This window comes from Aphis gossypii, chromosome 2 (genome assembly GCF_020184175.1).
Source record: "Aphis gossypii isolate Hap1 chromosome 2, ASM2018417v2, whole genome shotgun sequence".
Taxonomy (NCBI): Eukaryota; Metazoa; Arthropoda; class Insecta; order Hemiptera; family Aphididae; genus Aphis; species Aphis gossypii.
In genome coordinates this window covers 47,427,917-47,443,053 of record NC_065531.1, presented here as the reverse complement: position 1 = coordinate 47,443,053, position 15,137 = coordinate 47,427,917, and the positions used below count along the sequence as shown (strand labels likewise).

General features: G+C 26.8%; 1 protein-coding gene and 1 long non-coding RNA gene across 2 annotated transcripts; one reads left to right on the top strand and one right to left on the bottom strand.

The window, feature by feature from the left end:
* The first annotated feature begins 100 nt into the window (after positions 1-100).
* On the top strand, positions 101-8,651 carry LOC114132542 (uncharacterized). The gene is made up of 4 exons (XM_027998026.2): positions 101-226; positions 6,175-6,279; positions 6,377-6,602; positions 8,499-8,651. Exons 1-4 carry the CDS (start codon positions 144-146, stop codon positions 8,649-8,651), a joined length of 567 nt encoding a protein of 188 aa, XP_027853827.1. The 5' UTR covers positions 101-143.
* LOC114132544 (uncharacterized) lies at positions 8,620-9,464 on the bottom strand. The gene is made up of 3 exons (XR_007604485.1): positions 9,148-9,464; positions 8,833-9,052; positions 8,620-8,756 (listed from the first exon to the last, which is right to left on the bottom strand). It is a non-coding gene; the product is annotated as an uncharacterized LOC114132544 (long non-coding RNA).
* Positions 9,465-15,137: the final 5,673 nt, after the last annotated feature.

Sequence of the window (15,137 nt, the reverse complement as noted above, 5' to 3'; positions counted from 1 at the left end):
CTGAACATCGGCGCGGCGGACCACTTGACGATCGTTTTCCACGTAGGAGAACCCGTTCGGCGGCCGAGTGGCGGTGTTGGAGCGGAAGTGCGGTCGGACGACGGAGAGGGGCCCCGGAGTGCACGCACTGGCGCGGTGTTATTATGTGGCCGCACGCAGCCTTCCGCGCACTTCCCCGCCACCCGCCGCCGTCGATTTATAAACAACACAAAAACAATATTATAAAGTATGTATACATATATATATTATAATTATTGAAAGCGTCTGTATACACGTTTTAGGCTACCACGTGATAAGCCTCGTGTGTGTGTGTGTGTGTGTGTGTGTTTGCCAATTTACCTAAATTCGTTTTAACGAGTTTGCTCTTTAACGAACTCGTATAATATCGAACTATTGGTTTTTTTTTTCTGTCAACCACTACATGTTCGCGGAGTTTTGACAAGCCTTCGAATTTCAATCGGTGTTTTTTAAATTTTTTTATTTTCAAAACCGTTGTAACCCGATTGTCAATATAACACGAATATACCGTTGCTTCATTATAATAATATAAGTCATGTTTCCCGAGATCATCACGACACCTCATATACGCTTATATATATATATATATTTCACTTCACGAAACTCGCCGTCGAGTCAATTAACTGTTTCCAGCGAACAACGTAATAGTCCTTCTCCCCCGCCGGATGTAAAATTAAAAAAAAAAAAAACGTAATACGCGTCATCCACTCATATTATAATACAGTCGTCGTCACAGGAAGTGGCAATACAATAATATTATGATACCCACCACACTTATTTATAATCTGTAGTAAGTAAATAAGAAATTCAAAATTAAGATTGAAATTTTAACATTTAATTTTGAACGATCTTCATATACATTGTTAGAAAATATGTTAACCTCACTCAAATAGGTCAAAAACGCCTAATATCAATTATAATAATTGAATGATAATATCACACATTGTTCACAACTTCTACTTTCACTAACTTACAAAATATTTTATCCTATTGTTGTTATTATCAAACATAAATTCATAAGGAAGTTATAATTTAGAAAATTTTCATCACAAAATAAACATTTTTTATTTTATGTTATGAAAATTTACAATGACTATCAGATGTGTAAAAATATTGAAATATTTCTTAGAAAGAGATGGGATTGGGACCGTGCCTTTTCCCCATTCCAGACTCAATTCTAAATAGTTTATTATAATAAATAGGTTGCATCATTTGTACGTTACAACTTAAAATTATGATTATTTTAAAGATACTTCGCATTGATAGTCAAATACTCGCAAAGTAAAATAATGGCACGTGATTTCGATATTTTATTTTGGAACACTTAACTGTACTCAAACGAAATATTTTTTGTTTGAGAATTTATTAAGCGCCCTTTTTTGTTTGATCTTTGTGCACTTTTATTTAATAACAATTTATAAAATGGCAATTGACCCAATTAACAATATCAGTTCAAAATGGTTATATCACTTAAAAAATGATAACATAACTCTTAACAGTCTTAACACCCATTATTCGAATGACTCAGTCAATCATTGGTCAAATGACTTAATTTCAGTTATAAATGTACCTAATAGTTTAATAATTTTTCATTATGAATTTTAAAATCTATTTGTTTTAAAAATATAGAAAAATTACACTTTAAATTGGCCATAATGTATAATCTATATTTTATGAATAAATTTTTCGTTTAAATATTTAGAAAAATAAAGTTTTGGTAAACAATAAATATGCAAATTGCAAATTTATTATTATAAATGCTTTAATATTGCAGCCTGCAGATCATATTGTATTAGTTTCTATGTAACTGATTTAAAATATATTAATTTCCTAACCCATAGTTAATAATGACTTTCGAATTCTAGTGCATACTGCAGTATAATTTAGAACATCATTATTCATTGTATTCAATAGAAATAAAATATTCCAGTTGAGTTCAAAACCTCTACTACTTTAGGTATACTACCGGTTTCTTTTCAATATATTGTCTATTGAATACTATTTTTATATTTAATTTTACACCCATATAGTTACCAAGTTTTTTTTGTATTTTCTACCTAACCATAATATATAAAATGTGTTATCCAATAATGATCTCAATAGTTATAAGAAATCTAAATTCGGTTAATTTATTCTTATAGAACACCTAATAACAGTATAAACTATAAGTATCTATAACTAAATCATTTTTGCTGATTTCCTATTCTAAACGTTTTAAATTTTACAAATAATTATTTATTTATTTAACCTCGAATTAGATATTTTCTATATCAACAAAATATTAAACATATGTAAGTATAATGTACCAGAATTATTATGTATGTCTTCAATATTTTATGATACTCAAGAATACTAAAAAATTCCAGATAAGAATTTTAGTAACTTCTTTTACGCTAACACATCAGTTATCATTAAATTTAATTTATATTTGTTAATGTCCACAAATATAATAACAAAATAATAATATTGATACGTCTTTTTAATATGGTATAATAATGTTTTGCTAAAAGACCAGAATTTGAAATACGAAATAATACCATATTATATAGTTTGGTAGCCTAAATATTTATATTTATTTTTATCCATGTAATTTTTATATACTTAATAAAAATGTAAATGGTTTCTATAAATCAACAAGTGAAATAAATGTAATATTCTGTTATTATCTTATAGTGATAATCGTCGTAGATTATATATGAATTCATCACTACATGTGTATTTCAAAAATTCAAATAACATTGTAAAAATAAAGACGTATATAACAGTACCTATAAAGTCATATTTCTAAATACTTTATCAATACAATAAAAACCATTGCGCGTCTATGATTTAAAATAATGTCGAATGCAATCATTTTATATTGTACCGTGCGTAATTGTTTAATAATAAATAATGATAATAATTAATAGTGTAATTTATTCTTTTTTTAACGTCACAGTGAGTAAGGTAAAAGCGTACACCTACTCGACTCTTAATATCTTATTTGTTTAATTATTATTGAAACCATGGTCTATGTACATGTATGTGTACGATTCCCTGGTATATTGTAAAGTGCATTATTTGCATAAGTAAGACTCGCAAATTTCTGTGTAATTTTTAGTATATGTGCGGTTTAACGTGTGAAATTGAAACCAGATCGTTTGAATTAAAATACCGTTGTCGGATTCATCCAGTAGTAGTAGTATTTATAGGTACGAAATACGAACTATTTAGAACAAAATCCTATCGCTATAGAATATAATATTTTGCACGGTGTATCAAACCGAATGTTGACATATTATTATTATACATACATCCCGTCCAACGAGTTCCAGATAGGGCAAAATCGACAAAGATACGATAATTTAATGATATACCAACTGTATAAAGTATATATATATATACAATAACATATTATTATATTTCCCGCAATAAAATAAAATATTAAAAATAATGATTTCTTTTTCTCTAGGCCTGTATGTGAAAAGAATTTAAAACAATATTTAATTGCATATTACTGTAATACCGTTTGACATTTTTTTGTTTTTGTTTGGTCTGACGATTTCCCGCGATCCTTAACAATTTGATTTAGACGCGGCCATGAAAGTGTATAAAATTATTATTATTATTATTATTATTATTATTAGGGCATTTTATTAAATCGATTTTACTGCACATGCAGTGAAGTTAGTCGTCGTTTATCTTTATATCGTTTATATTTGATTGATGTTTACATTAATGACGATCGACTCGTTGAATTACAACATAAATACATTATAATATGTTTTAAAATATTATATTGTAGTGATATTATTTGAAAATTAAAATTAATGTGATTATTGGTGATGAATCATGAAGTTTTTTTCGTGAACCTTTCAAAACGAAACACTTAAAAATAATAATTAAGACTTTTTAAATCAATACTAAGCTTAGTATTAAAAACACATACAAATTTACGATTCTTCGTTATGAAATAGGTACGAACTATTTTTAATGTATAAAAAATACGGATTGAGGTTGGTGATGTGGTTAATTGTTTCTTATTTAAACATGTCAATATAATATTATCACCTATTCCTATAAGTACATTAAAGTGCTGACCTAGAAGAGATGAATCGTATTTTGTTTTATAACTGAACGTGCAACTTGTTGACAAAAACAATAAAATCGACACGTTTACATCTTGGCTAAAAACAAGATCATTAGGTAGTTAAAAACCATTAGCTAACGTATTTTTCATTTTACATTTTAAGGTTTACACTATAAATATTATAATATGTACCTATACCGAATAATTTGGCCGAGAGTCAACATTTTGTTTACCTACTACCTACCTTAATACTTTATCTTTATACATTATATACCTTTTATCAAACCCACGTGATCTCAACACATCTTTAGAATATTTCCTTTTTTAGTTATTTTGACCTGCAGACGTATCTCAGAATTGTAATTTTCTATCAACTACCTCTCTAATTATTAATTTTAAAAATAAGAACTAACATAATTATAAATAATACAATGATTTTATTCAAAAATATAATTATATAGAACTATTTACCCGATCATATTATATTAGTGGAGCAATATCGCATCGACGTTGAACTACGTTGGTAGTAATATTATAAATTACTATAATAATCATTCGAAAGATATTATCAACAATTCTAACATAATAGATGCATCAATATTAGATTGAGTATGAATAATTCAATAATTACTTTAAATATAAATATAATTTATAATAACCATACAAATAATATTTAAAAATAAAACCGTACAGTATACATAATTAATTATTATACACATTTATAATATTTAATTATTTATGTATTAGTATTATTTTTTTTTTTACCCAATGAGAACTTTTTTAAATATTTCATTAGTAAATAAGTATACACATAAGAAAATAAAACCCAAGTGCAATTTTTTAAAAACCAAAGTTTAAAGCTTACAGCAATTAAATCTATAACGTTATAAAAAATTCTTACCTTATCTTCACAATACGATAGTATGTTCAATGTTCATCCAATTCAAAGACAGTAATGACAACATGCTTTTTAATTCCATAACCTTTATTCCAGTATATCTATCATATGGACTGTAACTCGAAAATGCGCACAAATTGTTTGTAGTCTTTACAACAATGTACTGTAAACATGAAATTGATAACAACGTGCATGTACGTGTAAAGTTGATCTTTTGTAGGGATAAAAATGCACTGAAAAAAAAAAAACAATATTATTTGAAAGAAAAACATTGAAAACAATCAGAAGATGTAAATTAATTACACGAATTTAGCTTCAAACAGTAAGAAATGTTTTCATTAAATTATCACCTAAAACTTTTCATTTTCATTAATTTTAGTACCTATTATTAAGTTAAAAAAAACTAAATATTGACACAAATAAATAGTCTAATACGACCTTTAATATAAATTGTAAACAAATAACATAGCAAATTTAATATAACTATATGCGGGTTTATTGTAGTTTAGAAAATTGTCGCGTTATCTTTGTACTACAATGGCTAAAGTATGGTAAAGTCAAACAACACTAACTCATTAAAAAAAAAAAAAAAACATAGGTAACCATTATAATCACCAACATTACGCGTTAAGTTTTATTGAAAATAATTTTAAAAGAGTAATATCAAACTAAAACTGTATTTGTTAACAATTTACCTAATAATGTAGTAAATTTTATTATTTGTACAACCTATTATATGTAGTTGAATAATTACTATAAAAATATAAAAGTACCTAAATATATTTTTAACTTTTTTTATGAAAACAATATTTTGAAATAATGTATGAATTGAATTAATTAATAAATCACTGTAATGACAATGCTACTAAATGAACCATAATAAGCCATTAAATAAACAACCTGCAATTGACTGTGTTTGGTTCATTATTTTTATTTACAGAAAGTTCATAAATACTTAACGAGCAAAATATACTTCTACTACCTAGTTATTTATCTGTTTATTATATATTTATTGTATTTCATATGAATCGATCTCCATATTTAAATAGTTAGGTAATATTTTTTTCTTTTAACTATTAAATTCTTAACTACGTGTCTTATCTAAACTTAAAAATTATTAAAAATTGCATAACATAAGAAATAGGTACGTTTATATTTACTAATTTTTTCATTGTATTTTTTACACAAGTGCTATGAAGTCCACACGATTTTTGAACGAGTCTCAAACGGTTCTAGTGAAACAATCATGGCCCATGATAGTTTCAAATAATTTTTGGACTACATTTTATATTAAGTATACAAAAGTATTTTATACTTTCTAATTGTATTTTAAGTACACACTACATATATTATGTATAGATTTATATGCATAAATACTTTTTTTTTCAAAGTCTATTCAAGAGAAGTCCATCATATCAATTACAGTTTGATCGCTTCGCTCATGTTCCATCCGAAGAGCTTGAATCGAACGTTCACTTTTTGGCACACACTTTTAGGACCGGATTTGCGTTTAATACTGCTATTGAGTTCTTGGAAATACCCGATGAGTTACACAAAATCCTCGTGGATTTGGGAGAAAAACATCGCAAGTTTCGTCTTACGGTCGAACATTTTGAGGTAAATAGTAATTAAAAAAAAAAAAAATCTAATTATGTCGCAATATTGGGTCGCTCTTTTAACTGTGATTATTATTCATGGATTATTTAATACTTTCGTTGACAATATTATAATATATAATATACTAATTATAATAATTTATAATATTGTAACTGTGAAATATCATTACACGTAGTACAAAATGTATATATTTTTATTTAACGAAAGAATCTATAATTGATTGTAATATAATATGCATGCTGGTTTTAAAAATTATCCATAATAATCAATTTCAAGTCATACAAATTACTATTTATTGAATTATTTATTTTATTCTAATGTAATGTATGGAATAATAAATTTTCAATTAAATTAAACTTATAGATTTCTGAAAACCAGAGAATGACTCAATAAATCATTATGCTAGTTTACATAAGTACCCTTATAATCATATCAATACTTCAACAAAGAAACGCATTATGTATGCGACAAACTAATAATTATTCAAATTGAATATTTGGAATGTGGAAGTATTATAATATGATTTAAATTTATGTTAATAATTTAGAGTCACTATTATAGCGGAATAATTCGAACTGAATATATTTTCATTGGTCCAGTGATTACATATTAATTATGAACCGTTTGATTATTTTAGTAACATGAAATTAATAGTGTATAATATTATTATTATAATCAGTATAGTAATATTCCCAACGACAAATTTGTTTTTTATTTGTGTATCTCACTATACTTATTAAGTAGAACCGTTTAAGGATTAATTATGGTTATCTAGGGTCTACATTTAGATGAGAGAGATGTAGTTCCCGCTAGAACAACAACACTAATATTAAGTAAGTTAACATAACATTTTGACCTTAAATATTATTAATTATTATCGCTTTTAATACTTTTATTGATATAAAAAAAATGTGTAATATAACTCGAAAGCCTCGATAGAATACGATTGTAACACAATATAATGAAGCCTCATATCGATATATAGCTTAAAGAACTAAAAACCGTGAATTTGGGGTAACATTATAATATTATAGGTGTAGTCCCTACGATCCCACAGTAAAAAAGTGATAAAATTGACGAAAGAAGATTCAAAAGTGTATCGTACGTTTTAGCAAATCATAGAAACGCGTTGAAATTACATAACTGAGTATACAACTCGTAGAGTGTAATATATAGGTAGTCTATTCTCTATATACTATAAGGACGTGTCAAACGGTCTAACGGAAGCCCGATCAAACGTGCTACAACCGTAGGTACCTGGTTAGGTTAGGTAAGTATATAATAATATACTATAAATATTTTATACTATGAGTTATTTTATTACTATATAAAGTATATATATATGTGATAAACACTCGAGTGCATAAATCTTTATTGCGGTCGAGACTGTTTCAAAAAAAAAAAAGTCTGTAATAATGGAATATTGCGTATATCAATAATATAATATAATACAATAAGTAATGATTTTTTTCGCTACATCGACAGTTTGGCTCTCTTCATGTCGCTCTACATAATAATAATACCATAATATTATATCTCACATTTTATTGCCATACGAGTGGAAACGTGTCATACCGAGTGATTCTTTCAACAGTTAACGAGCGTTTTTGAATGTAATAAAAACCTTTCATTTTTTCTCGTATTACAAGATATTTTATGTAAGAATCAAATATCGAACCAGTTTTTGATAATATGCAATTTTTTTTTTTTAATAATAACAAATTCAATAACAAACATAAATGTACCAAAAAAATGACCGATTCGTGAAAATAATCACCTCGAATATTAAGATGCATTATATAATAATATATATTATATCGTTAAGTGACATCATTATATCGTACATCGTAAAGTACCTAAGCGTTTTTATTGTTATCGTTTGCATGTGTTCGGCAGATCGTCAAAGACCTACTGATATGTATGATTGAGGACCGCGTAGTGCCGACAGACGTACCTGTCAGAGACGCGCTTCTGGTGGAGGCGTGGAAGCAGTGCATAACCTTGGTGATCGGAGTGATCATGGATTCCGCGACCGCCACGGTTAATTAAATGGCAATTTACACACCGACGACGACGACGACGACGATAATATCATTACCACGGTAGACAGTGTGTATATAATAAACATTTTTACAGACACACATATATGGTACACTTAAAATTTAAAATAAATAGTAACACATTCGTCTAATGTATAATATATCGTACATTATATATTATATTATCTAACCTTAATTGACGTCCTGGTGGAGGCGGAGATGACCCAATTTCGGGACTTCGTCGCACTGCTCGAGCACACCGTGACCGTCAGCGTGGACAATGCCTATACGGTTCAAATTATTATTCACCGACTAATTATTATCGTTTATACACAAATCAAGGTATCATCATCGCGTATCGTTTCGGAATGACTGGCAACGGCGCACTGCTGCAGGAAAGGGCGTAGGTACCTATTTAATCGTATAGTCGTATAATAGGTAAATGTAACAATAATGTAACATAGGTACCTGTATACATATATGTATAAAAAACGATGTATACGTACAATAAATATGTAGGTATGTAATGTAAACATTTCGACAGGAAAAGCTGCGGCGACATACACGATACACATTTCATACTATATAACATCTTATTATTATCATACAGAACGATTCGCCAAACATATTAATACGCCCTCAAATTTATCTGTTTATATGCATTAAGTCAAACTCTAGTTTTTGGAATTTTTAAGCATACTTAATAATTAAAGACGATATAATTTCAAATGCATTATTTACTGTTCATTCAAAGATTACCTATCTTTTGACGATAAAAATTTCTTTTTTAAAATAAAGATCACTCTTTCTTTGCAAAAAAATTGTAAAAACAGATGATTGTTTTTAAAATATCTACACATTGAATTTAATCAATCATTATATTACATTATTATTCACAAGGATAATAATAATATATATTTTATATTACGATGATTTAAAAATTATAGAAATGAATATTGATCTATTAGAACCTATTTTATAACTAATATAAATTTCAAGTATACTAAACACTAAACTAAATATTGAATGTATTTCACATTGTATATTTATATACAATGTACATATTATAATTTATAACCGAAACACCATGTATTCAAAATTTGAAGATATTTTTATCATCAACTATATAATAAACTATCTTTATAGTTCATAAGATTTAAAACTCTAAAAATACTTGCTTAAATTTTGATTTAAAAACATTTTCAAAAAAATGTATCTTATAATAATAATTTAAGTAATAAAGAAAAAACGTATTGACACAAAATTTCTTAAACGATATCAAGTATTTAATATGTACGCATTTGAAAATATTGTCCTTAACAGCTTACTTAAATATTCCAAAAATCAAAACTTAAATAAATGGCATCTATTACGGTTAAAGCATAAAAGGAGGGCGATTATCGTGATTAGAAAATCACTGTTACTATATAAATCACTCTATATTATAGTATAGTGTTGTTTCGTATAATGACAAACCAAATGTAATAAAATAATATATATTATATGTGTGTTGTAGACGCCGTAGTCTCAAAATGCATTATTTGTACAACAAGGTCACCATTATAGAAGCGGCGACGGATAACTGTACAGGAACCCGTTCGCACAACCACTGGCCTATACACTACAATATAGTATTAAATTATTATACTCGATACGTGCACTGCTGAAACTCTAGATTTTTAATAATAATATTATTACGTGTACCTGCGTAAATATTACACTCACGCGTCGTCCGCATACTGTTACAATATATTATAATAACGATAATAACAATTATATGAAACATATTTTGAAAACCATACACGTATATACCTAAGCATAGTATACTTGTTATTATACAGGGTATCTAAACGTGCATTTTGTCCTCGCACCCACGACCTATCTTTGCGACATGCCAACAGTAGGTATACGCCTAAACTTAAAAACGTACATAATACTTTAATTTTATTATATAAACAAGATGTTTGCATTATTAACAACGTAGGCGTGTAAGTAATAATATCCATAAGATTTTTTAAGTGTACGGCATCATGAGGAATATTAAACGAAAACGATAAATGATAGATAAGTCAAAAAGTAAAAGACAGGTTCTTGTTTTCGTGGCATATTTTAAGTGCTAGACGAGAATTGTTTAGATATTATAACAAGTATATAGAGTTATTCGAGAAAAGAAAAAGGAATTGTGCTTGAATGATTCGCGAAAATTAGCGATTTCACAGTATAAATATACAGACGAAATAACTCATTGAAAAATTACAAGTTATCAAAACTCAAAAATAATTATTTTATCTTTTTGTTCTAAAATATAACATAAATTATGCTAATAACTTTGAATCATTTATATAATATAGTTTGATGATTTAAAAAAAAAGTTAAATAGGAAAAAACTGCGCAAACCTTTATTTTGAGGAAAAACACCCTGTATAGTATATTTCTACCTAATGTAAATACTATTATTTACATGTATGCGCGTCCAATGAACTTCAAGCGAACGCCAACGTCCCGATCATCGCGCCGCAATAACATAATAAAATCGAATACGCGCATGTAATACTTTAATGCTTCGTATCCATATTGAGAATCACATCTAGCACACAGACGGCCGATGAATATATGGTTTCCTATATCTGTACATAGATACAGACGCAAATAGTTGCGTTTATATATCATCGTATACGGAAAATGGATAAAAATATTCGGTTTAATAAGTAATAACATTTCTTTGGAAGGTGTTTTATATATTTTTATAGTAGTTGGTGAAATCTCATAGAGCCAATGACCAGAAAGATAAAATGTACATATAAATTATATTATATATAATATATTATTACGTACAATATAAACATAATATACTCATATCCCTATAGATAAATACATACAAGCATTTTATTAGTAGGTTCTATCACATCGACAGATTTGTCAATTACGCTCGTTTCGGAATGGAAAACGATATGATACTATATACCTAATAGTCGGTGACTGTTTCTTCAACGGGTATTAAAATTTAATGAAACATAGATAAAAAAAAATCTTTAATAGGTATATATAATGTACATGCGAATAGTGTATTCTATACGTACATTAATTTCAAAATTTATTGAAAGATATACCTATCCGAGAAGTTTATTACTTTTAACATGAAATTTCTCACTTGTGCGAATAAAATATTTTAAGAAGTGTTAGGTATACATAAAATATTATATATAAGATCACTATAACATTTACTAACGTAGAATTACTAGAATACTTGATATTTTGTAAGTATTTTTGACGTAAATGCATCGTAAATATTAATTAACGAACAAAATAATACATTCTATAAAATGTTTTCTAAATTAATAGTTTAAGAAATATAAGATCATTGATGGCAAAAACTAGATATTTATAAATAAAATATATTTTTTTACTTCAAAACTTTAAACAAAAATGACTTATCATTTTCAACTGCAACAAGACTTACATAAAGATGTAACTGAAGATTATTTTGTAGTTCTGAACATTAAAATGTATATATTAATGTATCCCGGAAATATTAGCTTAGAATAGATAAAGTAGATAAAAAAATCATTATATTATTACATCTTTATAATTGTATAGAAAACAAACCGTCCGCTATAACAGTTCCTATCTTCCAAATTCATATTATTTAATATATTTGATTTTAATTTGGTTTTGAAAGATTACGCGTGCTGTGTTATATGTAACCATGAACAAAATAAACATTAAACATCTTATTTTCTAAATCAAAATGTACCTTTATAAAATATATACTATAATAATACATAATAGCCATTATATCATGCTATATAAGTACCTAGTACCTTAGTGATGTTATTTTAACGAGAAAATTAGGTTTTCAGTGAAGATATGCAACAAAAAATCATAAGAAAAATTAAATTTAAAGAATTGAACGAAAACTACATGTTAAGTAAACGATTAATAAATGTACCTATGTACCGAAATGTTGCAAAAATTAAATACTATATAGTATAATATAATAAAAAAAAAATTTTAATTTTTTGTATCTATTAAATGTAATATTATTATAGTTATATTATAATAATATAATTCAACTGTTTGATAGAAAATAACAAACATGTTCTATAGTATATGTAATTTTATAGGACAGTCACAGAGAATATTAATTGTATTATAATTATTATACATGTTTAACGTATAATAGTGTATAAAAGTGCATAACAGTACCGTAAAAACTGTCGAGAACAAACTGCGTATATATATTATAATATTATATACAAGAAAGTCGAGTGTTCCATTGACTGGTTATTGTGCAATGTTCTAATTACACTTAATAACCTTGCTACGGGTATATGTGTTATTACATTTCTGTCATTCTAATTTTAAAAAAATGACACTCATAATTCATATAGGTATATTATGAGATCAAATCTTTAATTTTGGTTAACAGTGAACAGACGCGTTTGGACCATATTTAATAATATAAATCTTGAGCAATAATTTTTCCATCGCAAAAAACAAAAAATTCAAAACGGCAAGTCTGTCGTATAGTCACTATATTTCGTCATTACATATTATGATTTATGAGATATTACATTATACAATGGTGTATTAGTAATAATGGTAATTGGTATTACAATAATATCATCTGTAAAGCACTAAAGCGTGAATTGATTCGTTAAGAAACGCTGTAAGTAAAATTAAAAACACGAATGTGACTATATACCTATATGTTGATTTTTAGTTTTTACAGTAAAAACTTTGTGATAAAAAATTTAAACGAATTAATAGTTACGAGTCCACTGATAATAAATAAATAGATATGTTACTTAACTCTATCAGGACTAGGACTCAAAAGGGAGTATATATTTTTTTTAAATATTGAGGTAATATGGTTTATACTTATTTTAGTTTATGACTAAATTCTAAGTGCTAATAAATAGCAACAAATGTAAAAACTACACAAAAACATTATCGAGTAAAATTGTATATGTTTTATTTTTACAACCACTTTTTAGAAAGAGAAACTTCCTAAAAATTATTATAATCTCTTCTTTATAGAATACCGTGACAGTGCGACCCCGCGTAGAGTTAATACAAGAGTAATCTATTTATTTATTTATTATCTATGTACAATTCATGCTTGTAATTAATTTAACGAGTCTTGTAATGTCTTAAATAAAATATATAGATCCATATAGTTCAATACCAGTGCGAGAGACTTATTCCAAACATACACCCCTTAAAATTTTAAAAGCCCCACCCACTAACAATAAAAATCATGGCCTCTAATATAAACAGCAATTGGGGTCCGATAACTTAACTTCAGCTAATGATAATCCCCCTAAGAATCAAATATCCTTCTATGTAAAAATGCACGCATATATATATTATTATTTTCCCTATAGAATTACTGCGAGTAGGAAATATCGGACGAAATCATTTTGAAATGTTTAAACAATTATACTCACAGACAATAATAATAATAATAATAATAATAATAATAACCACACGTTGTTTTTGTGCATGTGTGTAGAAAGTGCAGCGAACCAGTTACTAAATCGTATTGTATCAGTCCAAGTAGTCATTAAATGTCAAAAATTACATGCATATTATTTAGAAAACACACAGGTTTAATATTGGCGTATGTTCATAACTCATGTAAATATTATGCTACTTGTCTTCGAATATAATGAACAAAAATTTCAAATCTATCATAACACATCCTAACTGCATTTTAAAAATTATATAAAATCATAAATAAATGTTAAATAGGTATCCTGTATAAATTATGGTATCTATCACTTTTTGAAATGATTAAAATTAACGATTAGGTAGTTTTCAGGAAAAAGAAACAAAATTGTTTACATAATAGAACTGAGTATGTAAATATCATCGTATAATTTTGAAAACTAATAAATTTCCTGATCTTATCTTAACTTTTATCAAGGATTTACGATGATGATCAGATCAACGCTACAATTCGAAAGTATTATTTTTGTCAAAGAAGACAAGAAATTTGCGTAAACAAACGTTTCCATAGTTTTTTTTACAATTGACCTTTTTAAATTTATTCAAAAGATAGTATTATGTAAACAACTCTGTCGTTATTTAACATAATATTATTCTGTATACTTTACACTTTTTCGAAGTAACTAGAATCTACATTATTTAATTATATAAACTATAAGCCTGCCTATTAGTTATTACCTATATGTCTATATTCCTAAGTATATTCTAACGAGTGTGTAGATAATGAAATCAAATTCACCGATTTTTTAAGTTGACAAAATGTAATCGAATGTTTATGTACGATATATTATTCATTTTTACTCATTATTATTATTATGTTTACTAACCTTACTTATTGAATGATTACAAAATTTCACCTTATTTGAAACAGTTCCAAATAAAAATAAAAACAAGAATATAATCGTTTTTACGTCGTTTTCTCTTATTGCAATCGTAACACCTAAACATATTATAACAGTATTACTAACGTGACCATCATTTTTTT

Excerpts from the sequence above, each read along its gene's own strand:
- LOC114132542 (XM_027998026.2), top strand. The coding sequence starts at position 144 with ATGTGGCCGCACGCAGCCTTCCGCGCACTTCCCCGCCACCCGCCGCCG. Across the intron at positions 227-6,174 it reads CACAAAAACAATATTATAAA|TGCTATGAAGTCCACACGAT; the intron begins GTATGTATACAT and ends TTTTTACACAAG. Across the intron at positions 6,603-8,498 it reads TTACGGTCGAACATTTTGAG|ATCGTCAAAGACCTACTGAT; the intron begins GTAAATAGTAAT and ends TGTGTTCGGCAG.